Source organism: Sphaeramia orbicularis, chromosome 4 (assembly GCF_902148855.1).
Source record: "Sphaeramia orbicularis chromosome 4, fSphaOr1.1, whole genome shotgun sequence".
Classification (NCBI taxonomy): Eukaryota; Metazoa; Chordata; class Actinopteri; order Kurtiformes; family Apogonidae; genus Sphaeramia; species Sphaeramia orbicularis.
Genome location: NC_043960.1, coordinates 21,651,777 through 21,678,119, shown reverse-complemented (window position 1 = coordinate 21,678,119; position 26,343 = coordinate 21,651,777). Strand labels below are relative to the sequence as shown.

Here is a 26,343-nt window from a genome sequence, read left to right as displayed (position 1 = left end):
TAAATAAAATAATACAATATATACAGCAAATATAGACATTTACGAAAACTTTAATAAAACCTTTACATTCTAGAGGCGTGGGTCTCCGCGTGCATGTGGCGTGCGTGTCCTGCCGCAAGCTCTCCTCATCCACGTACCTTTGCGCTCCGTGCGTTCACGCCGACTCTGCTCTCACACGCAGTTGCATCACCTCACTTGATTTCCTTGTTCTCCCTTCGCTTTTAAAGTCCATCATTAACGGGATTAAACAGCTGAGATTTTTTTTTTTTTCTTTTTTTCTTTTTCGGAGAGATGGAACTGGAGGGTTTGAGGCGATGCTTCCCGGTCTACTCGCCTGATTGGATCGAGATCAGATGATGTCAGACGACCGCATGCGTCCCCGATTGGAGAGAGCGGAGTAAACAAAGCCGCGAGGAGGAGGAGGAGAGGTCTCCACATCTCCAGACAGTCCGACCGACACACTGAATCCGACTTTACGCACGGGAGAGGGCGGCACCGGCGGCGTTCTACTTTTTCTGCTAAAGGCTGAAAGTTACATTGACAGTTCCACTTTGATGAGTGACGCGCAAAAAACATTTTCGGAAAAGCTAAAAAGGAAACTTACCACCGTCTTCTGGACGCTGTGCAGTTTTCTCGTACGAGTAAGAGTGCGTGTGTGCGCGTGTGTTTCTTTAAAAGTATTGAAGAGATCATCCGTATGCGTTGTGCGTAATCCGTGCGCTATTTTCAGAATGCAGCAAAATTTGACAAATTAAACTTGTAAAATTGCGCAACGGTTATCCACACCGGCCAACTGGAGACTGTCTTGAATCGGTTGCATCAGGCTTTTATATTCAGAGCATGGTCCGATAATTGGAAGACAGAGTCAAACAGGAAGTGAGAAATAGACAGATAAAATATAGATTTGGGACTCTTTGAGGTGTGTTCGCAGGAGCGCCTGGCTTTTACGTCCAGGTGTCCCGCCGAGCTGTGCGGAGTCTCCAGCTCAGGCCGGCAGCGCTGACATGCTGCCCAAAGTCGAGACTGAATCCCTGGGACTCTCTCGATCGTATGGGGAACAGGGGCACATGCCAAGGAATATGCAAGGTAAGAAAGTACAGTCGTTGTCTTTCGTTAAGTGTTGCCTATCGAACAGATGTACGTGTTTGTAAAGTCACACTTAATCCTCAGTGACTCTGGAGCGGTATCGGACTGCGGCTACATGCACTTTATCGACACTAAAAACTTCTTAACAGGCTATATTTTACCTTCCAGTGCAGGCCAAATACTACTATGAGCTTCTTTTTATTATAATAAAGCCTGTGCATCATCTATTACTACATGTTAATTCACCAGATTATGTAGATCACTGGGTTATTTACAGAGTTTTTATTATTAACATTTTCCATTGAGGAGGTATTATTATGCTTTCACTTACACTTCTGATGTTAAGATTAAAAATGTGTTTATAGATCAGCCTTGGTCACACTTTTTAAAAGCTTTGGCCTGTGATCAAACAGTGATAATACCCAGCTGTCACTCACCCTGGACAAATGCGGGCGCGTAAACGGTGAGACAACAGAACAGAACAGAACAGTGGAGCGCTGTATTATTAACTTTGCCATTTCTCTGATATATAATGAACTATTAGAATGAAGCGTTTTGACCAATACAACTAAAATGCACTGTCCAGTTGTTATTTTTGTCTGAGTGTCAAGAGTAATTAAGACAGAGCTGCTGCCAATTTGCTAAATAACTGCAAAGCCTATAATTCTAGAGGTAGATTTAGTGATTTGCCCCCTACCAAAATATTTGACCTCGGGCCAGTAAACTTTAGTCTGCAAGGCCTATAATTTTTTTTTATAGAATCTGCAGTCTGCTATGATCGCCAACACTGTAAAATAACCATATTTAATTTCAGAATATATTTTTTCCCCCGACGTTTATTGAATTTGGATGTAATAAAATGTGTGCAATTCTAAAAACCAATGAGCTGTGGATGTGAATTGATCCATAACAGGGTCACAAAACCAGGTCCGCTTTGGAGACAGTGAGTTTTAATACGATTATATCAAATTTAATTTATATGTAAACAAATAAATAAATAAATTTCATTAATCATTACCAGCATTGAATTTTACACCTATAAATTCTCAAAATGTATATTTAGAATTAAACGTGCATTTTTATTGAGTGCAGCATAATTTTCCACAATATTTTACTTTTTTTTTTTTTTTTTTTTTTGGGATTCACCATTTTCAATAAATTAAAGTCTGGGATGATAAATTCTATTTTTTCCGATGTGGATTTCTCAAAGTGTGACGCTTTAAAGTGGGGCTCCACTCGTGACAAACTCCCACAGTCTCCTAATTCCTCTTGCGTTAGTCCACATCAATATCCCGGGTCAATCAATTAGCTCGGTCTTGGTTTATGAGACGCTGATAACATAGACTCACAAGACAAGGAGTGGCTGGTCAAAGAGCCTGTTATCTACTTTTACGCACGTTTTTTTTTTTTTTTTTTTTTTTTTTTTTTTAGAAAAAGGTAGCTCGCACTGGAAGAGGGTTTCTTTTTGGAATCATTTGCGCTTTTTGACACTGCGGTTTTGTTTTTTGTTTTTTTTTTTTAACAGCATGTCCAAGCTGCCGTCGAGGTGAGAGCGAGCAGGTGACAGACCGATTTGTTTCTGCACCTTCTAAAACTGTAACTTACGCACACACAGACATTTATACGCAGGCAGCTGTGTTTATTAAACTGACGCACTGGAAGCTGAGTTACAACTTTTTAACACACACCACTCATATTTTTATGTTGTTTTTATTTTTAGGAGCATGAACAACTAAAAATATTGCTCCCATGTCTGCGCATTTTAGGGAGAAAAAATGTTTAAATTCAACTTATGACAAAACAAACTCTTTTCTTAACATTTCTTGTCGGTGGCAATAATTAGAAGAACCCTACCAAGAAGAAATGTATCTAAACTTCCTCAGCCATTGCAAAATTACCCTAAATATCCACATAATCTTTATTTGTTTTTATTTGTTTTTCTTTTTTTAAATTGTAGCCTATCCGCCGTGCGTAAGAAAAACAGGTTCTATCTGTTCCTTCCATGCGCGTCAAAGCAGAGGAAAGTTCGGAAATGGAGTTTGCTTTGAGCTTCTGTGGAAAAAAAAAAAAAAAAGAAAGAAAAGAAAGTAAGAGAAAGAACCGGCAGCTCGGTGGAACTTGTTGCTTCAGCTGGAATATCCCAGCAGGGAAAGGCGTTAACAAACCAGAAATCATGTCTAATTAAAAAGTCTGTATGAGCAGATGAGTGGATCTGAAGCTGAAGAGTACGCGAAGGCCCTGGAAGGTGTCTAGTTGACAAAATATTTCCATTTTTACAGCCACATCCACTGAGGTTTTCCTGTTTGATCCTGGCTGCTTTTTTATGATTAGAACCATAAATGCTTTTGTAACTGTTGTAAATGTCAGCCTGGCTGTTTGCTTTGCGCTGTCACACACAGTCTTATCATTGCAATTATTTCTAAAAAAAAAAAAAAAAAAAAAAAAAAAAAACGCATGGCAAAGAGAGCTGCAACGATACCGCAATAATGTCCAGTCGTTCAGCAGTTATAAGTGCGTCTTAAATCTTGGAGAAGATGCGTAAAGACGCACGAAGTTACCAAAATAGTCCTAGTAATTAAGCACACTTAGAATTTCAGTTTCTTGGTACTGCTTTATACTATAAATATATTTCTATGATTATTGCTAGGGAATAAAGTGATATAGGCCTATCTTGTCAAATTCTATTGATTTTTTCCAACTGTTGGCACAAAGTCTGACCGTTGTCTCTGATTTTATACCAACAAAACATAAAAAATAAACCAAAAACTGGTAGACTATAGCATGAGTGATTGTGCAAAAGATAAAAATAATGTTAGTCCAAGTTGGTTTTGGATGGGGTTTTTTTTCTGCTCGCCTGCAGAGATAAGGGCTTCTCTGTGTGTCTTCATTTGTCTGTGGGCGGTAACATTTTCTCCTCCAATCCTTAACTCTAATATCTCTGCGTTTCCCCCAGCGATTTCACGACTTAGACGCATGCATATTTATGAGGCTACTTTTATGCGCTTTTTATATATATATATATTTTGGCTCCTGTCTGCAGAGAATGAAGAAGAGAAGGCGGCAAAGCGAGAAATAAATGATTTTGTGCTTTTATCTCATCCTAAAAATCGACTATTTATCGTCCCCACTTTAATTGAATGTCTATAAGTTTAAGACAGCTTGAGAAAAAAAAAAAAAAAAAAAAAAAAAAAAACTTGCTTATGATCATGTTTCCCGTGGTTCATGTTAGTGGATGAATAGTGGGTTTTTGGATGAAAAAAAAAAAAAAAAAACAACTAAAGATTGCTTTGTTGTGAAATAGACTGCTCACTGTATTGTGTCCGTGTCCTCTGCAGCCCCTCAGTTAAAAATGATGGACTACTCTTATGACGAAGACCTCGACGAGATGTGTCCCGTGTGCGGTGACAAGGTTTCAGGATACCACTACGGGTTGTTGACCTGCGAGAGCTGCAAGGTTAGTAAGTGCGCACATCCCAACTTTACACCAGCGAACAGTTGACTATTGGGAAGAAAAAAAAAAAAGCGTCCGTTAATAAGTGTGTTTCTTCTTTTGTGCGCTTCATCCGATCAGATTTGGCCCCTAAAATAACCCCGCAGCGTCTAAAATGATCTTGTGCTCTCATTTATCTTTGATTTCCTTAAATATGGATGTGGAGGATCAAACCCTGTCATGGTATTATAGGTTCAGGTTGTCTAAACATATCTGTGTTCTAATCCTCTGGAGTCATGCAAGTGTTCTGTTTTATCTTCATCTGCTGTGGCACTGCTATTTTTGTTGCAGGTACAGTATTATTTGTATGCTACACTAAAAAAAAAAAAAAAGTGCAGGCTACTGTGCAGAACCTCACTAATAATTCCTCCTAAATGAGTTTCTTATTCCAGAGTATTGGACTTTGTGTTTATTTGTGCACATGCACTTTTGGCAGTTCCATTTTTGCATGCAAGGGATTTCATGGACATTCTCGCTCAGGGAGATTTGCAACAAGTGTAACACAAGAGAAGGGATTTAGTTCCTTGTCCTGAACATGAGAGGAAGAACAACAGTAAAAAGGCTAAAGGTCAAATATTGTTGTGACAAGTGATCTAACAAACTTTTCCTGTGACCGTCAGAGGATTTTTTGAAGTGGTGAACAGTTCAGAAATTGCCCAGGGAGTTACGCAAAGATTTTTTTTTTTTTTTTTTTTAATAATTTTGCAACATGTGAGCACAGGAGAAAGATAAGGGGGGTTGAGGTTTTAAGCTAGGATGCAAAGTACACAATAACAGTGTCTGTGTTTGCACAAGCCTCTGTCCTACTGTCAAAAACTCATCACAAGTTCATTAAGAACACAAATGCAAACTGTTTTCATTCACAGGTTAATAATGAGGCAATAAAACACCCAACTTTTACCGCTATTAATCTGAGCTCCGTCAACAACTTATTTATCCCTTTCTTCCTATTTCCACTCTCCTCCTTAACACCAAGCTAATAGGCATTACGCAAATATTTTTTTAGTCCAGTAAAGCTGTCAGCACAAAATTAAGCTAAGACAAATGTCTCTGTGTTAACACTATTCAGTGTAAAATTGCAGCTCGCAGTATTGATGCAGCAGTGCACATTTCTTGCCTATGTGGTCATTATTCAAAGCAGATGTTATAGATTTTATCCCATATTATGACCTTGAGATGCTAAGCACTTGCTTGAAGGGAGACGTCAGTGGCATCTCTGCTGCTTTTCAGCTTCAGCACAGACTCTTGTTAGAGCCATTCCACAAACATATTTCCCAGTTTAGTTGAAACGCTGTGCTGTGTGTGCATGTGTGTGTACATGCAGCATGCAGATGAAGAGGTCTTTTATAAAATGCTGCATATATATCCCCCGTTAAAGAATTAATAATATTGATAAACACCTGGAGCTTGTAATTGATTATTTCTAAAATGCAAGCAGTAAAGTAGGATCGTCAGGGCTGGACGAATATATTGATTTGTTGCAGGATATAAACTAATATTTGCATTAAATATCTGCTATCGCCAAAGCAGTGCAATATTGTGAGACTCGTCCACCGCAAGAGATAAAAACTATAGACAAATACATTTTTTATCAAATAGAAAATAAAAAGTCTTTCACAGCAAGTCTTCATTGAATAAATGCATCGTAATTCTTAAGTTTTAGATTAATACACTGAGTCTACAATCACCTTTAATCACTCAACGACTCTTTAAATGCCACCAGTTATTATACGCTCCAAAAAGGAGAGGTGTATTATCAGTGACGGAGTTTGGTTTGATTGGGTTTTCCTGTTTTGGACAGAGGAAAAAGGCACACATATACACACACATACACACACACACGCACGATGAAAGAGCAAATTACACAAGTGAAAATGTCTGAACGCCCTCGTAATCCTACTACCGCTCACACTGAAGTATCAAAAACAGTGAATCACATGTACACATACACACATCCCCCTTTCTTCCCCCACACCGGTAGTGTTAGTACATAGTACACTCCAGTTCACATAAAGTAAACATGGAACCACATCATACCTGTTGAAATAACAACAACAAGCTGGAACGTACTGCAAAGACTTCATTCTACACATCCCAACACACTTGTTTTTTTTTTGGGTTGCATGCTGTTGCAGAGACTCTTATTTGAGCAGATTTATATCAAAATTGTGCAGAATAACCTTAAAATCCTTCATAAGAGTTTACAAGTTACAAGGTTAATGATCATAGCCGTACTGCACGATGGACATAAAAATATTTAGTTGGAGAGGAAAGAAATATGAGTAAAGCAGGTTTGTGAAAACAAGCAAAGAGTGGTTGTTATTCAGACAGGACTAAGAGGAGAGAGAGAGAGAGAGAGAGAGAGAGAGAGAGAGAGAGAGAGAGAGAGAGAGAGAGAGAGAGAGAGAGAGAGAGATCCAAGAAGATAAATTGGTTATTATATTTTTCCTGATTTTTGTGTTGGACTTACCGGCCAGTATTGACTTGCTGTAAAAGCCGTTTCCTGGTAACTCTCTCTGCGCAGAGAGAGTACAGTTTTTAGCATGGCGTTCCAAGGTCAGGAACACCCAGTTATTCAGATAATTAAAAGAAAATTCCACTTTGGCATTATTTATATGGATCTGGGCTTACTACTGTACGGCATGCAATTTCAGATTATTATACAGTAATGATTTTACAAACTTATGCTAATTTGTGGCACTTTTTTGACTAAACTAGGATGTTTGCTATTTGTAACTGTATAATCAAAAGTTGCTTGCAGCAGTTCCTTTACGCATAAAGACAAGCCTTGATGAGTGGCTTTCCTTACTTTGAACTACAGGTCAAATGAGGGCTTTTCAGATGTTGTCTGCTTAATCTCCAGACGTAATATTGTATGGTTTGTAGAGCATGTTACAGTCCAGTTTGGTTCAGATATTTATAGCACATGCTGTGTGCTAAATGGAAAATTTGGAGAGAAAGTTCTCTCTGAAGCATGGATTTTTTACCACTGAGAAGTCGATAATCCAAAACCGAGTGCGTTTTTTTTCTTCTTCTTTTTGATGGACCAGGCAATGCAGATTGTCAATTAAATTTGTGTTTGGCGAGATATTGACAGCAGCGGTTCTTTTTATTTTTATTTTTTTTAAAGACCAGGTTTAAGGATTCTCCTCCTAGGTTATGGATCTAGAATACGTTAATACCATCTTCCCTTCGTTTGATTTTCACTGCAGCTGCCAATAATTAATTCCATGTTGCAGGTATGAATCTCTGTAATCCCGGAACTGTGAATTATGGATATAATTTATTGGATTTTTCTGACTCCTGTGCTCATATTTTTTAATAATTAAGTAGAAAGTTGAAAAGACTCTTTCTCTGTTCTAGAGTTTGTATGTGAATGCAGAATATACTGAGCAGTAATGAAAATTTGACAGGAGCCAAGTTCCATTTTCTGAACACTGTAGAAAATTACCTGTTGTACAGTAGTTTATAGTGCAGTATAAGCACTGGACAGAAGCATACAAAGAATAAATATGAGCCTTTTTTTTATTAGAAACTAAGAAAATTAAGAAAATTGTAACTGTATAAAATGTTGCTTTTAGTAATTTAGGTTTAAAAGAATCGTAAATGAGCATGAATAGAAAAAAAAGTTGTATTTGTTAAGAGTATGCGTTGGTAACCTGCTTACTATTCTGCATGTGTGTGTCTGTGGAACATCAATGGCATTATAGCTATCAAAACTTCACCCTGTGTGTGTCTGTGTATCTATTAAGCCTGTCCCTCTCCATCTGTCTGGGAGTGTGAATGGGCCAATTACCATCACATTGCAGGGGTCAAGCGGGTTGACGTCTTAATTGGTTCTCTCCGCAGGGCTTCTTCAAGCGCACCGTCCAGAACAACAAGCGCTACACATGTATAGAGAACCAGAGCTGCCAGATTGACAAGACCCAGAGGAAGCGCTGCCCCTACTGCCGCTTCCAGAAGTGCCTCACCGTCGGCATGAAGCTAGAAGGTACAGCAGCAGCAGCAGCAGCAGGCGGCGTGTTTGGAATATTTTTTTGTGATTATTTTTCATGTGAGGTGACTATTGAGAAAGTTTTACAGCTGTTTTGAATCTATGATTTAGTTTGTTTCCTCCTCAGACATGATGCTTTTGTGGATTTTAAGTGTAACAACAGCAGCAACAGCAGCAGCAGCAACAGCAACATTGTTCAAAATGGATAAATGGGACACAGCTCTTGCATAATAGAAAAAATCGACAGGGTTTTCAGGTCCAAACAACCGATGACTGGGTACAGCGATATCAATATCTTGTTGGAGGTTCACTGCCAGAGCAGATGTTTGTTATTAGGATGGAACATGTGACTGTCCAGTAACAACACCAGCTGAGTGCAGTAGATAGAAAGATAGCCTCCAGGCTCATTTGTACCTGAAGTATATCTAAAATAATATTCCACTCTGGGAGGCTCTTTATAGTACACTGCTGTATACTCTGTGGGGTTTCATGAATACTTCACCACTGATTTTTTTTTTTTTTTTTGTCTTTTCTGGGGTTTCACAGTAAATACCACGCACTAAAATTGAGTCTAGATCTGACACATCTGCAGGAGTGAAAAAGCAGATCCTGTAACTGTAACTGGGGTTCTGCTCACTGCATCATATATTTTTCAAGATATGATGCCTGTTTGCAATTACTGTTTCTGAAAGTTAGTGGGGAAAAAATTAGAACACCGAGCAGCAAATGTTGGAGGTTGACTGCTTCTGGATTTAAAAAAAAACTTCGACCGAAGTTCTCGTCAAATGACAGGCCTGGTCTTTTTCCATTAATTCACAACTGAACAAATGTTAATGTTAGCATATATATCTGCATTTTGGAAAGTGAAAACCTTCTTCCATGATCGATTTCTTTCACTCCAAACAGAGATATCCACCATTTAACGAAAGATAAATGCCTGCTCTGGAGGATTATATTAATTTCAATGTTTAACACTGAATATTACGGTAGTTTCAACACACACCTAAAACTCTGTGTGGTGGAATCTTTCTTTTTGACTAAAAGTGTGAAAACCAGCATTGTTTATTAGTATTTTAGATAGGGTCAGGGGGAGTTAGGGGGGGGATCTAGTAGCTGCTTTGCACTTAAACTTGCCAGATGGAGTAATAGATAAAATATTAAACTTGGCAGCAGGGCGAGAATGGTAATGATGATACTTTTGGCGAGCGATTTCGAGGCCTCTTTGTTTAATTTGAACGTGGCTCAGAAGCTTGTTCAAACACAGCTATGCAGAAATGACACGACGGCGGGGCAAAAAACATTCTTCCAATGTACAAAGATAATATTTTAAATCAACTAATTTTCCACACTTATGCTGACAAGTTTTCACTAATTTCGCAATGAATGTAGTTACCGTGAAGGTCAGCTTTTAATAAGTGTGAAAGTTGAAAGTAATTGTTAGTATCCTGTTAACATAGGTTACAGTGTGTGCAAACATATACAGATATATTATTGTGCTTCCACATATATGTATTGCTAACATATTTTTACCACCACGCATGTAATGAATATGATCATGTGATTTATTCTTGATAGATTAAGTATAACTGGGAATGTAATCATAGTACCTGGTCAAACAAAGGTGATTACTGATGTGTATAAATAGGAATAAAAAGAGAAATATGTCTGAAAATTAATTTATTCCAACTTTATAACAGAGTATACAGCTTCTACCTTATATTAAAGCAAATTTTTCTTTTTTTTGTATTTGTATTTGTAATTATAGCAGATTAAAAATCCCTTAGTCCCATAAATGATCACATATAACTAATAGAAACTAAAATGAGAAACACAATAATACCATGGGAGGCTAAAAGTAAAGCAAAGACAGCCTCACTAAAATCTTTCCGGAGGCTTCTCCCTTTACCTGCCATGTGCGGTGTAATTAATTGCTGTTAATTGTGAATGGCCGCTGGGCAGAATGTCCCGGCCTGTCATTTTTCAGCTGACACAGGAGGGTAGGGGGTAGCGTTTGATTTGTTTTTCCGGCGGTAACTTTCAGCTCGGGGGCAAGACAGGCCCTGCAGCGCTCTGTCAGGGGCCAGCAGCTTCAGTGGGCGACTCCTGCCACAAGCAGTAAAGACCTCCCATACAGAAAGGCTGACACCCCTCACCACACACACGCTGGCTAAACACACATCAGCTCTCCCTGGTAAACACATGTATATATTCATGAGGAGCCCAAAAAGGTGTTCAGAAGGCCACGGGCTAGAGGGAGAAACTGTCATTTGATCAAAAAAAAAAAAAAAAAAAGTGTGTACAATGCAATGGTAGTGAAAGAGAAAAAGAGGTTTAGGGTCATGTGGATTGTTATTGCAGGCTTTTCATTCCATTACACAGCAGCTTGCAGGCAGCAACATGTGAGTTCAGGGTATCAAGAGGGAAGAAAATGTGGACGAAAAAGTAAAATTTAAATGTATTTCAACTTGATATAGTTTGTTAAAAAAGTGTGTAGTTTTAAATATGTTGTGAGGGTAATTGTAATGGACTTATCTATATGTGTGTGTGTATCTTTGTGTATTTGCATTGTTTCAGATAAACAGCAGTCAAACAAGGTCAAATGACACATATGCAGGCAGATATTAGAGTGATGTGTCTAAAGCGGTCCAACATTTAGATATGATTTGTAGTATTTAAGACATTTAATAAAAGAAAATGATGAAGGGAGAGAAAATTTTATAATGTTATAATGCTTTACAGCAATGAGTTAAGGGTATGATTCCCACAATTAACTATCAAGGTCTAAAGTTAAAAGTACAACACCTTGGATGAAACATTTCTGAATTTATTCATTACTATTTCCCTATTAACATCGTGTTATGACTAGTTTCTGTGTCATATTATCCAAAAATAGGCACAGTTTAACACATATATAGAGCAATGCAACATACTGGCGGCCTCACACACATGCACACACATGCACACACACACACATATATACATATATATACATACAGTACATATAGCCCATGCTACTGTGTTGTATAAATTCATGCTTCTTGGTGCGCAGTGTAAAATCGAAGCCAGTGTTGATTCATTGAGAAAAAGAAAAAAAAGCCACATCCCGCTAAGGTCTGAACCATTAGTGCGTCATTCACTAAAGCTGATGAAGCGTGCAGTATCAGAACAGCTCCCACTGGTATGATTTTCTTTTTATGCTCACTAGAAGTTGCCCCACATCAAATGCTTCACTGAGCTGCCTAATATCTCTTTCACTTGTGTGTAACAGCGGTATAGCAGTGATATTTGCAGTAAAGAGAGTTTAAATACACTTTGTGCACTGCAGAAGGAAGCAGGAATTATGCCATGTTGTCTTAACTTTATCATTGAACATGTAAATTGGTCATTTTAATCATCAAAAGGCTCGTGCTAATGAACGGCTTATTGATTAGTACTCGATTGATTGATTTAGTGATTTATTCCGAACATACAATGAAATTTAACATATATGCGAACAAGCAAAACACACATAATAATACAAATATCAAGAATCATAACAACCTTAGACAGAAGAACAGCACAATAGTCCATTTACATGCCTGAAAAGGTGTGGGAAGAAGTGCAACTTATTTAATCCCACCCCCACTCCCTAAAATGTTATTAATGATATATATGTCCCTCTTCCTTTTACATTACTCTTTTATATTTATCTATCTATTCACACACACACACACACACACACACACACAGACACACACACACACACACACACACACACACTCATTCATTACTTACGTGAATGTCAGATGTTATTTTGTGTGTAGTTTGTAAGAGAGCAGCTTTGAAACTTGTCAAAATGGTTATATTTGGCTACAGATATAAATCTCATCTTTCTTTTCATTACCTAATTTACATTAACAACAGCATTAGTGAACAGACATAATCTATTAGTATTTCCATCTTCTCTGAGTATTTGTTTATTTCTCTCTCTGTATCTCTCTCCCTCTTCCTCCACTTTTTTTTATTTTCCTCCCTGTCTCCATCGCTCTCAGTCTGATTTGTCTTCCATCAGCCTCCCAGTACCTGCAGTGGAAGCCAGGGAGCTGTCCCATTACTTATGCATAGGTATCATAGGTATTCATGTGTGTGCATGGGATAGGGCGCATCCAGAGCAAGGGCCGGGGCCCCGACATGACAAACAGGGTGTCAGCAAGGCTCCGCGGGACCCATTAATATGCCGGCGGCCGACAGGGATCCTCACCTACGCGCACTTAATATTCCTGTATATTAAACAACCATAAATCAGAGGATATAAGCGCTGAGGGCTGTGTGTGTATGTGTGTGAAGGGTTTGAGTGTGTAGATGGTAAGCGTACAGTATATGTAAGTGTGTTTTAGGGATGCAGTGTGTGTACTTGTTTGCTTCAGATAGCATGCATATGGGTCAGTGGATAGTTTTGGTGAGGAGGAACAAGGTTTTGGTTGGGTCAGTTTGTAAATTTATGGATGTGTGTGCACGAGTCTGAGTGTGAATGTGTTCACAGACGAGGTTAGCCGGGGGAATTCAGAGTGGAAGACAGCGTCAGCCTTTTAGCCTTTCAGCCTCTCAGCCTGGCTTTAGCCCCAAAGCCTCACTGCTAACCGACAAGATCCCTTAACTCAGATCCTTTTCAAACAACGAGAAGGAAAAAGGAAGTGTTTTTCCTCCTTCTGATGTTTTCCTATCAGTTTTCTTCTCGTGTTCAAAGTTTCCCCTTTTCCAGTGTCGTTGTATTTTTTTTTCTCTTTGTGTTTAAGCCTGATTTGTCTGTATTTTCTTCACCATTCCTGTCAGTCAAGCGTCTCTGTTGAAGTTGAAATTTCTGTACATGACTTTTCTGTTTGCATGCTCAGCACTGACCTTCCCTGGCATTCTAACATTTTACTTTGACTTGTTTATCAAACAAACCACAGACATAAAACACAACACTTTCCACGTACCACAAAGACCCACCACTAAGTTTTGGAGCAAAAAATTATGCAATATTTTTTATGTTTTTGGACCATTTCTGCAGCTGTATTGATAAATGAAATTGTATTATTGTATTATTTTTTACCCCCATCCTAATTTCACCCTCTTAAGTTGTAGGGTCATACAGTAATGTTTCTATCAAGATCAAAATCCCTGCAACACACAACCATTAACATCTCTCCACCTCAGTCAAACACACATTTGTTCCCACTCCACACACTGTCCCCCTCCCCCTTCCATATTAATCTGTGTTATATGCATGCAAATCACCTTGTTTAATTAGAGACAAGGAATCAGTGTGTTCATCTATGTGTGTGTGTGTGTGTGTGTGTGTGTGTGTGTGTGGTGTAAGACCTGCACCCCCCGCTCCCTCCCCAATCCTGATATTCATGATGTGATGTAGGTCCCTGGGTCCGAAGCAGGCAAGAAGGCAGTCAGGGCCTAATTTTGTTTTCCCAGTAGGGCCAACTATTAGTTTCTCAGCTCATTAATTACACTGTTGTGGAGAAATCATTAATAGTTAAAGTCTCTCTACAATAATGTATAATGGATACATTTGACGGGGCTCCTGATTTTTTTTTTTTTTTTCTTTGATGTGTGATCAATTTTTTAATGGTCACGAATGCTAATCCCTGAGCTTTGGTGAGTGGGCACTGGAGTTGACCTCAAGCATGATGGGAAATTATAGCATGTGGGTGTATGTGTGTGAGTGTGAGTGAAATCAGTGTGTTTAAATTACATACCATTTGAGCCGTCGAGGGCTCTCCAAGGTGCAGAGCGTCTGGCCTGCTTTCATCCCTCTCTGTCATCAGTACCAGCCTGTGATGCTTTCCATGTGAGCCAGTGTGTGTGTTTGTAAATGTGTTTTTGCGCGTGGGTGTGCGACCGACACAGCGTGCGGGTGCGGGTGTAAGCGTGTGCGTGAGCCTTGTCTCCGCTCTCGGCTCCTCTCGTTCAGATCAGTGACAGACACTTTTGTGACGGTGGTCATTAAAATCATTCCCAAGGCAGCTCGGAGTGTGCTGTAGAGTGTGTGTGTGTTTTTTGTGTGTGGGGTGTCAGCCCCACCTCAACCACCACCCCCACGACCGCCCTCTCTCTACACTGCTTCTTCAATTTTCTTCCTCTGTTCTTTCATTCATCCGTCAAAGCATCATGAGGTGAAATGGACCCAGGCTGACTAGTTGTGTTATCTGACATGTTATCTGACAATCCAAAGAGTGTGATCACAGCAAATGTATGTGCATGTATTTGCACATATGCTTAAATATATGGGTTTCTTTGAGAATATGTAAAAAAATAAACATATGATACACTGCAGCATTGGTATTTGGTGAGGTTTTTTTTTTTTTTTTCTTTCTTTTTGTATGGACTCCCAGACGTCTGTTAGCTTGTTCCACGCTGGGCTTGGCTAGCCTCATCAGTGTAAGAGGTAATTAAGTATGAATAATTAACACCAGCGCCCCCCAACTGGGAGGCAGCAGAGCAGCTTCCCCATGGCAGCAGTCGGCCAGATCACACATGGCCCTCGTAGCGGTCCACTGTGTGCCCCACTTGTTCATTAGATATACCCACGGCACAGACACGTTGTGATCCTAACCACAGGATCCTGCTCTTTGGGGGGTGGGGGGTCCTGTGGTGAGGGGCATATTGGATATGTTTGGTTTATCTTGTTCTTTAAGAGAAAACCCTTGATTTTGTTTGAATCAGCTTTTTTTTTTCTTTTTTAGCTTACTGGCCGATAGGCTGTCATGCGGCCTCCAGTGTCGTCATCGTCATCTGTCGTCTGTCGTCTATCGCGTCGTCTGTTACAAAACTTTCAATCGTCTTCTTCTCCGAAACTACAATTCCGATTGACTTCAAACTTGGTATACGGCTTCTTTATAATGATGTCAACAAAAGTTAGTGTAATTATTTGGATCTGGCTCTGATTCTGGATTTGGTGCATTATAAGACATAGGAAGTGCCAGTAAGCTACAGGGCCATTGGTCCAATTTTTTTTTTTTTTTTTTTTTCATCTCTTAGCGGATGGTGACATTAAAGTCTTTAGATATTACTTAACGATATATGTTATTCAAACATATTTCATGGTTAGAACGTTGTTTTTAATCCAGTTTTGTGATGTCTTTCCTTAGTGACATAGCCAGCTGTACAGTGATTGTTTAGCTCTGAACTTCATAGAAGTTTGTGTCTTTGGTCAATGAGTTACAGCACTATCTTTTAGAGCTGTGGAGTTTAGGAGTCAACAGGTAAATGTCAAGTGTAATCACCAAAGGAAAACCTTTGCCCTACATACAAGTCACAAATGAGGAGTTCACGACCATAATACCATGATTACATACAGGGACATGAATACACTTGAAAAGAAATGTGGAAAATATAATGAATTAAATGTGCAAAACGTGGTCCCGACGTTTTTTTTTTTTTTTTTTTTTCTAACCAATAATATCCAAAGTATGTTCTTATGTTATACAACTCTTTGTTTGTATACATAATGAGTTAGAGAAAAAAACTGGATTTTATTATTTCAAATAGCTGCAAATGTGTGGAGATCTGGTTAGTATTGAACGCTGGTTGTGCAACTATTTATCTGCTGTAATTTTGTGCAGTTTTAGAAAGTTGGAATGTTGTTTTTTTCTATCTGTAGATGTAGAATGTGTCAGAAATGTGGCTTGCATTATCGAGATTGGCAGAGTGATAAATGTTTTTGACAGTGGAATGATGCGACAGAAAATGGAATGTTGTTTCATGGGCATTAAAATCTGCACAACATGGAGCAGTAGTAGTAGGTAAAGCCAAAATATAAATCTGTTATTGCAATACTGTAGCGCTAACATTGTCCTCTGTTTCTCTTTTTCCTTGGCATTTCTCTTCCTGTTGGTTTGTCAGCTGTGCGGGCGGATCGCATGCGAGGTGGTCGCAACAAGTTTGGCCCGATGTACAAACGTGACCGGGCCCTGAAGCAGCAGAAAAAGGCACTGATCCGAGCAAACGGCCTAAAGATTGAGGCTATGACCCAGGTGATGCAGGCCGTACCCACTGACCTCACCATCTCCTCTGCCATCCAGAACATCCACTCGGCCGCCTCCAAGGCCCTTCCCCTGAGCCACCACGCGGGCCACCACACTGGTCATCATCACCACCACCACCACCATCACGCCACTGCTCTGCCCCCCACAGACTATGACCGCAGCCCGTTTGTGACTTCGCCGGTCAGTATGGCGATGCCACCCCACGCCGGCAGCCTGCAGGGCTACCAGGCGGCGTACGGACACTTCCAGGGCACGCGCACCATCAAATCCGAGTACCCAGACCCATACACCAGCTCGCCAGAGTCCATCATGGGCTACGCCTACGTCGACGCCTACCAGTCGGGGTCACCTCCCAGCTTCCCCCACCTGATTGTAGAGCTGCTCAAGTGTGAACCAGACGAGCCACAGGTTCAGGCCAAAATCTTGGCCTACTTGCAGCAGGAGCAGGCCAGCCGGGGCAAACACGAGAAGCTCAACACCTTTGGGCTCATGTGCAAGATGGCCGACCAGACACTCTTCTCCATCGTGGAGTGGGCCCGGAGCAGCATTTTTTTCCGTGAACTCAAGGTAGGTGTTCTCCTTGTGCTTGTGTTTAATTTTGAAGACTTTTTTTCCTTTTCATTTTTAAAGTTTTGCCGTTATTTGTAATTGGTGTGATCTCACACTCCATTGAAAATTTGATTTCATTTTGCTCTTATTCTGTAGGCCTTTAATAAATTATCGTGTGTTTTGTTTCAATGCTAAATCTTTCACCACCTTGTCATCCATAATTGACAGTACTTTACACAGTTCACGAACATCATCTGCTCAATCCTTTATCTTCAGCCGGCTTTTAATCTTCCATTTTTACACTCTGGCTCAACATTAATGCAGAGTGCACAGGGCGTTTGGGGGGTGGAGAGGTTTGCTCGCCACAGCTGTCTGTCCCACTGCTTCATCAACATGCAGCAGCCAGACATTTTTTATGCTGTGTGTGACACATTTTGGCTATTGGTTGTGAAAACTTTGACTAGAAGCTTCAGGCTCTTTTAGACTAACAGGTTCTTTGTCTGAAGCTTTTATGTGAACTGAATACCGTCCATCTAACCTTGAAATATTCCACAGATCTAAGTGGATTTGCAGTGTGCAGTGATATAACACAATAGCAATAAGTGCTTTAATAGTTTGGACAGTGTTTCTTGTATAATTGTTTCTCACAGTCATATCCTTCTGACCAATGGCGAGCGTTTACTCAGGCCTCGCTGCAAAAAAAAGTGATAATTCACACTCTTATTCATCACAGAGCCCAGAGGAGAGTTTCTGGTGTGTGTTTGTAAGCTGGCAGCTTTATTTGCTTTGAAAGAGGGTTAATTTTTAGAGCAACATGAAAGCCATTTGATTAGTCTGAGCTTCACCTGTTTTTCTTCCTGTTGCCTGACTCCTTTGTCTGTTTGTTACACACCACATCGCCAAAGGCTCAGCTGCATATTCATGGGCCCAGGCCTGGTGCGAAATTCCTTGCAAATATTTTATTTTATTTTCAAGGGGGAAAACACCAAATGAAATAAATGTAATATTTAATATCTGAGCCAATTACAACATAGACAAGAGTCCTTGAAAAACACATGTTGACATTTAGCACGCGGCGTGTCCTGGCTATTGACATTTTCCAGATCTTTATTTGCATTCAACTGGGGTGCATGGTACTTCAGTCACACACACATACACTCACACACGACACTATTGCAGGGTGTGGCTGTGGCTAATAATTGTGTAATTGTGTATGGTTTGCCCATTAACTTTGAATGATCATTTTTTTGCTCCAGTGTGAAGCCGCTCTTTCCCACACCCTCATTCTAATTCAATTATCTCACCCACTTGTGTTCGTCACTCCCTGATTGCTAAATGAAATGTCATTATGTTTGCCTAATGGCTACGCATATTACAGGAGCGTAATAGTAATTGAGATGGGTGCCTGTTACAAAGGTACAAAATGACCTGAGCTTAATGTTGTAGTAACCTCCTCCCTCACCCACAATCACCTCTAAAAAGCCTCTCCTGCTCCTGTTGCACCGCCCTCATTGGTCTATTTCACAAGTGAGGGGGATAATTGAACACGCATCCCTTGTCCTAATTTTTAAAGTGCCATCTAAAGCACAAGAGAGATTGAAAAAATAATGCGCTAGCTGTGGCTTTGACAGTTTTTTCCCATGCACCCTCCAATCCTCTCTCCTTTGCTAGTTTCTCATTAGTAACCAGTGGGAGAACTATTGAGCAAAGCTGTCTGAACTGTAGCTCCCCAAATTTATTGTGAACAGTGCACAATGTCGTGGTGATATGCTTTTCATTTCAAAGGATGTCCCCTGAATTATTTAGGCCAGCTTTGTGTGAACTGCATTGATTTGTTTATTATTCATTAATGAAAAGTATGTGTTTGTGTATCGCTGTTTTTAGTCTGTTCTATTGCCTCTTGTTATCTTTTTGCTGCCACAGTTTCACACCAAATTAACTGGAAACACCCACCCTTGACACCCTCTCCACTTGTTTAACACCCCTGCTTTTGTCTACACTATGTCCGTGCATGTATATGTATATGTACATGTACATGTACATGTACATGTTTGTGGTAATTCTAAACGGTTATGGGATTACCAGTGCCTTTGATTCTTACCGATGCAAAGAGAATCTAGACAAATTGTGCAACCTTGCATCTACAGTTGCAGAAAAAATTATTAGACCACCCCTTGTTTTGTTCATTTTAATGCCTGGTACAATTAAAGGTACATTTGTTTGGACAAATATAATGATGACAACAAAAATAGCTCATAAGAGTTTAATTTAAGAGCTGATATCTATCCATTTTCCAGTTTTTCTTGATAATAACCAAAATCACCTCAGTTCTTACGTCGATATCTATGGCATTGTACTGACAAAAACAGTGCTTTTAGGAATTCCATGTTTTCTTTTCTGTCTGTTTTAGTCACATGATACACACAGGAGTTAGTACTTGATTGCATAACCATTGTTTTTGGTGACTTTTGATGGTCTAATAATTTTTTCCGTGACAGTAAATGCTATTTAAGTTGCCCCATGATGTAAAATGATGCTTCACCTTTAACGCTTTATAGGTCACCCATTGAAATACTATGAAAATTTAAAACTTATTGTGTTATTGGAGGACATAAGACTTTATTACTTGTGTGATTTTTTTTTAATCGTCATGTGGCATGTAGAAAATCAAAGTAAATTAAGTTACCATATTTGGTTCCTTGCCCATATGTGGCAACAGAAAAAAAAAAAGTCTAAGACGTATATATGAAAAATACAAGAAAAGCACATATAAGGTGAAAGGAACATGTATTTTAGAATATTAGAACATCACTTTTAGAACATTAGAACAACATAAGTGCTGATACATCCACATTATCCCTTTGAACATCATTACTTACATCAGTACCATTACTTCATGCTACCTTTACAGACCCTGTAGATCACATTTGAGCTGAGATTGTTGTCTCACTGTAACTGTTGCAGTCACTGTCTTGTAATGTGTGCAGAAATGACCAAAAATAGTCACTTGCCTGATAAAGGTTTAACATGTTATGTGTGTTTCAAGCTGACCATTAAACATAAGGTCGAGCTGGAGATGAGAAAGACAGGAAGCAGAACAGAATTAAAAGTTTGTCACAGGAGTAGCGTGGCGCTGTAGGAAACTATAAATACACTTTCATCTCACACACGCACATAAACCACACACACACATAGCTACATTAAGACACAGACACCGCTCACACATAACACACTAGCCCTTCTCACTATTATTAGCCCAGTAAGAACAAAAGAATTTCTCTGGTAATAGAGCCAAGCTGGGAGGGTGTGTGAGAGGAGTGCCAAAAAAAGTGTTTAAAGATTTAGTTTCCATAAGTTGGCCTGGGTCACGGGACTCATAAATATTTAGCCATTAGGAGGACTTTCTAAAGAGCAGTCCCCGTTCTTTTCCAGTGGAGCACAGTACCGCTCTCTTTTTACCCCTCTTTCTGGGAATGAGGCGTGACGTGCGGGACGTTTATTTCTAACACCTTGGATCCGAGAAATTAGGGTGGGCCTGTCTGGCCAAACCTGCATCACTTTCGATCGGTTTAACACATCGACGCTTAGACAAAAGTCAGGCCTGCTGCGCTGGTTTTGAAATCAGTCAGACGTCGGCATGATGAGGGAAAGTTTTGGCACGGTTCAAGTCACGATCCCATGTGGTTACCGTATTTTATAAAATGTTATGTGAGTTGAAGACAGGTGCATATATAAGCTAAATATATATATATATATATATATATATATATATATATATATACTCTCACTATATGTGTGTGTGTGCTTTAATTAAAGGATAAGATTGTTATTTTTATGCAGAGGCTTGATCACATCTCCTGCAAGTGTCTGGATTGACAAACTGCTGCAGTGACTTATTGTTCATGTGTCTGAACCTACAGGATACCAGTCAGTGAGTGCATGTGCAATTATGAGCATATACCAGTGCTTGAGTATGTGCTAAGGGGGGAAACATGTGTCTGTCTTCCAGTGACATTTGCTAGCACAGGGGCTGGTACTGTGCCACCCCCCCTACCCCCTACACCCCACCCCACCTCATCACCCTCCTATGTCCTGCCATGAACTCCTCTGCCCGCCCTGGTGCCAAGCTCCAACTGGGAAATTTTACTCATGAAATACCATATCCTGTCAAAAAACACAATTTAAAGACAGTTAGTAGTGGTGGTTTGTCTTTCTTTATCCTAACAAAAGACTTTTCTACTTGGAAAAACATGATTCAGAACACCGTTTTCAGAATATGACCAGAAAACTGCTATGGGAGAGCATCTCATCTCACTTTTTGCCAGTAGGATTGATAAAAATAAATAAACTTCATCTCCTGACCTCATACCCTCTAACACCCATACAGTATTTATATTACAATGTTATCAGAATTTTAGTAATAAAAAAAATCTTGAAATGGATGAAAGTAATATTACTATTAATCAAATCAGACTCATTATATTATATTATATATTGAATGATTAATCTGTACTGATTGCAATATCATTCTTTTTGATGTTATTTTTAAATGAAAATCAAGTATATTCCTATATTTAATTTACAGATCATGTAGATGGTCATAAGATCTCAGAGTAAGTTCAATGGTCATTATATCAAAACAGAGAAAACTGAAGAAAAAGTGGCTTTTTCCACAAAATACATCAACCCAACATAAAAACAAGCGTCTACAACCCCGTCGTTTATCAAACTATGGGTTTTACTCGTAAATCAACGTTCCAGAGGATGACAGTGTTTACATGTGCACCACAGAGTCTGTGAATGTTCAAATCATTTGATGACAATGAAAAGCTGAGAGACTGGATTTTACCTCAATTATTTATATGTAATGACAGGATTAGTGGATGAAAAGTTATAAAATATTTTCAGTAGATGGTTTTAGTTGCTGGCAGCTGTTTAGGTCTTAGATGAAACCTTCATCAGGATGTCAGTCAGAGCAAACGGGCCAGTTAACCTATCATATATATATGTATGTATATATATTTTTATTATTTTGGCATTTTGTGCATATTACACTCTACATGTCGAAAATGTAAATTCTACTAATATGTACAGCATATATGAGCTTTATGATTCTAAGGATTCATAAAAGCAAATTTAACCAGAATGTCATCCTGATAAATTGTTTTTAAAAAAACAAAGGAGTGATAGATAGTAAACGACATACCTCATGGAGATAAAAGCTCTCTGAATTAAGCTAATACCACAGGATTATTAGACCTTTTAAATAATAGTTTAAATCACTAGTTGACTAAATGTGAACATGTCAAAATGTCAGAGTTTTAATAATAAATAAAGACACGCTTTCTCAATGAAAACTGTAAATACTCCTTTTAAAACACTGCTTCTAGTTTTCCTGTTTGTGCTGCTGAATCTGAGGGTGGATGTCTGTTCGTGTTCACATGTGTGTGTGTTGAGGTGACTCATAGTCGGTCCAGTCCTACCTCGTCCTCCATTGTTCCAGTTACGGGATGGTTGGCCCGACTCCCACTGCAAACACAATGGGAGGGAGAATTTAGCAGAGCAATCGGGACTATTGGTGATTCATATGTTTATATCTCACCTTCCTAACCCTACTCCCTTTTCACCATACCGCCTCACCTCCCTTCCTCTCTGCACCCTTTAATAAAAGGGATGTGTGTCCAATGTTAGGACAGCAAACACTTTTGTGCGAATTGTCAACACACAATAAACAACAGTGGATGAAGTAGCATAAACAAACATGGGAGGAAAAATCATGTAGTGAGGGGAAAAAGGTAGTCATTCTTTAACGTTCAAAAACCTAAACAGCTGCTAAAAACAAAAGCATCTACTGATCTAAAATGTTTGGCAACTTTTGAAACACTCGTCCTGTCAATACGGTGAAATAATTCAGGTAAAATGCAGTTTATCAGGTTCTAGGACATATCAGATGTAACCCATTTGGACATTCAGAGGCTCCATGTAACACTGATTCAGCAGTAAAACCATGTAGTTGGACAAATGGAAGTAGTTGTAGCTGTTTTTACATTCAGAAAATGATATAGTTTGTCAAAAAAAAAAGCCACTTTTGCTTCACTTTTCTACATGATAAGTAGAAAATAATGACTTCCCTATCAGTGATGTGACATTTCAAAAAACGCAACATCAATGCACTGAGGATGATAATATGTGTAAGTTTTGGTCAGTGTTGGAGACACAGATGTCAGTCCACAGAACAAAGAAGCCTTTCAGCTGTTCAGTGTGCAACAAAGGTTTTGCGCATAAAAGTGATCTTCAGAGTCAGGTCAGGTCTCCCTCGAAAAAGAGATTTCGTCTCAAGGGACTTCCTGGTTAAATAAAGGTTAAATAAATTAACTATAGAAAAACACCTGATCTTTGTTGAAACATGCAAAATACTGAGGGTAATATGATCATAAATAGTGATAAATCACTTAGGAAAAATTTAATTGAGAAGAAAATGTTCTAAGGAATAGTTCTAGGTCTTAAAGGGTTAAGCTATATTAAAAGTAGCCCATTTTATAATAGCAGGTATATCACAAAAGTGACTCCATAGTCTGGAAATAATTACAGTATGTGCCAAAAAATGAAAAATGTTAAATTTGGTCTGTGTAATAGATTCTAATACTGAAAACACCCTGACTCCAAAATGAATGTACTGTTGAATTTCAGAGTTAAAGAGGCTGTGAAGGTGAAGACAAAGCATTGTTGTCACTGTTTCTAGGTTGATATTTTTCTATTGCAGTCATTTCAGTTAAACTAGAGGTTTTGTCTTCAATTGCACGCTGGAGATGACAAACCGATTTTTACAGTAAGAGGATATGACCGTTAAGAATATGTCTCAAGTAAAACGCTGTGTAACTTTATACATATATTTAGTCTGTCCACCTGATAAAAGTGGAGCTAAGAGGAAAATACCCATGACGTTTTGAAATGTGGTTTTACTGTTTATTTTAGTCATCAAGGGACATTTTTTAATTTTTTTTTTAGGATGGGGGGTGGGGGGTACAGACAGGTTTTTGTGCTTCTCCGTCTCTCTTTTTTCTGTTTTGTCTCTGCATGTAGCAGGAATGGCAAAAGCAGAACAGAGAGTCATTAAGTTGAGGAGGAACTGTATTAGAAGTCTTGTTCCCTGGGAAAGCTCCCAGCTGAGATGGGACGGCCATATTGGATAAACAGATGGCCTGGGAGAGGAAAGGACAAGTGAGGAGGTGAAACAAAGACGGGAGATGAGAGAGCAGATGAGCAAAGAAGGAATGTGGAGATGGTGGAGGATAGAGAGGGAAGGGGGGGTGACAAGTAGAAATAGGTACAGTAAGAGAGAGGAGAGGAGAGGAGAGGAGAGGAGAGGAGAGGAGAGGAGAGGAGAGGAGAGGAGAGGAGAGGAGGGAAAAAAAAAGAGTTAAACAGAGTCAAGAGGAAGGGCAAAAGGACAGGAAGGGTATGAGGTAATGTTCAAGTGTGTTGTGAAACATGGATCAAGACAATATTACCTACTATTTGGACTTATATGAGTCTAAATGAGCGTACAGATCAGAGGTGAATATCCTGAACACCCATAAACAACCTGACATTTTTATAGAAAAATAAGTGTAATTTTAACAGCATTATGCCTCAGTTTATTATTTACACATGTGCGTTAAACGTTACAGAACACAGTGGATCTACAAAGGCACAAAACATTCAGTAACAGGTGTCAGGAACTGAAAACTATTTGGCTGTATGATCAAAACAACTATGTCAAGACTCAGTGACACCATCGACTGTTAATGTCTTCTGGATCATTTTTGTGCAAATTCATCCCGAGGGCTGGATTGGACCCTTTAGTGGGCCTGTTTTGGCCCACAAGCCGTATGTTTGATACCCCTGGTATAGATACACTGCAAAAATCTACATCTTACCAAGATCATTTTCATTTGTTCCATTGGCAGATTTTTTTCCTTGAATTAAGCAAAAAAAAATCTTGCCACCACAATAATACTAGCAAATTAGGCTACTGGTATTATTATTATATTTTTTTGTATTATTACAACAATTATCTCTTTCTCACTTTCATTCACACTCCCCTCTTCCCCCTTTTCCCTATCGCCTCTAACGAAGCTATATTGTTGAGTTGCTTTTGACATTTATGATCTTTTTCATTGTAATATGATGTTGTCATTGTTTGTCATTACTCTGTTGTTGTTGTTGTTGTTTTTGGTTTGTTTATTTGTTTGATTTTCCATTTGTTTATGTGTTCTTGTTTTTCTGTCCACAATGTCTTGTTAGTTATCACTAATTAAAAAATAAATAAATAAAAATCTTGAATTAAGCAAAAAAATCTGCAAATGGAACAACTGAAAATTATCTTGTAAGATTTCTTGAAGTAAGAATTTCATGATCTGTTGTTTGAAAATAAGTTTTTATATCTCACTTACAAGTTACTCTTTAGGTGATTATGTCTTATTTTAAGTGTGATGAGATATTTTGACTAGAAATGAGAAAAATACACTTGGTAAGATTTAGATTTTTGCAGTGTAGTACAAGAACAGATTATCATTTACAACATTTTAATTATCGAAGAATTAAAACACTTTCCTACTAAAAACCTTATTATAATCATCCAAAAAATTACCATTACAAACAAAATTACTAAGACTTCTGACTTTTCTACATCACTTTATTCAGTTTCTGTACGCTCCAGCATGTCAGTCAATCAAGCGGTGTGACAAGTCCCCTGAGTGGGGGTGGGGGGTGGGGTAGTCATTCACCTCGTACACCTGAATATTCTCCACTTATAGATTTACCTGTGTGAATAATGTAAGGTCCTCTGATGCGCTTCACTCTGCCCTGCTGCATAATTTTACCCCCTTACCCCCCCCCCCCCATCTACATCCATAAATATTACATAAATATTACATGAATTTATTTTGGTGAAATTATACTTACACAACCCACTCGCCCAATTCAGACTTGAGGGTCTTTTTTTTTTTTTTTTTTTTTTTTTTACAGGCTGTTATCCCCTGTGTCTGTGGCGTTAGTGTAGTTTAATAACACACACACATAAAAAAACAAAAAAACAAAACAGTGCATGTGATTCGAGCACACATAACAGTATCTGCAAGCAGAAAAGCATCCTCATAAGGGAGCGTTTTTGCTGCATGTGCACAATGATGGTTCCGTGAGTGCACGGCTGTGACAAGCAT

At 38.9% G+C, this 26,343-nt stretch overlaps 1 protein-coding gene across 1 annotated transcript in view; it reads left to right on the top strand.

Moving 5' to 3' along the window:
• Positions 1–493: 493 nt before the first annotated feature.
• The window catches only part of nr5a2 (nuclear receptor subfamily 5, group A, member 2), an 87,752-nt gene continuing 61,902 nt past the window's right edge, over positions 494–26,343 (top strand). Inside the window, exons 1-4 of the mRNA XM_030133213.1 lie at positions 494–1,086; positions 4,422–4,540; positions 8,426–8,567; positions 16,449–17,158. Coding sequence (XP_029989073.1) covers positions 1,005–1,086; positions 4,422–4,540; positions 8,426–8,567; positions 16,449–17,158 — 1,053 coding nt within the window. The 5' untranslated portion in view covers positions 494–1,004. The remainder of the gene's footprint in view (positions 1,087–4,421; positions 4,541–8,425; positions 8,568–16,448; positions 17,159–26,343) is intronic.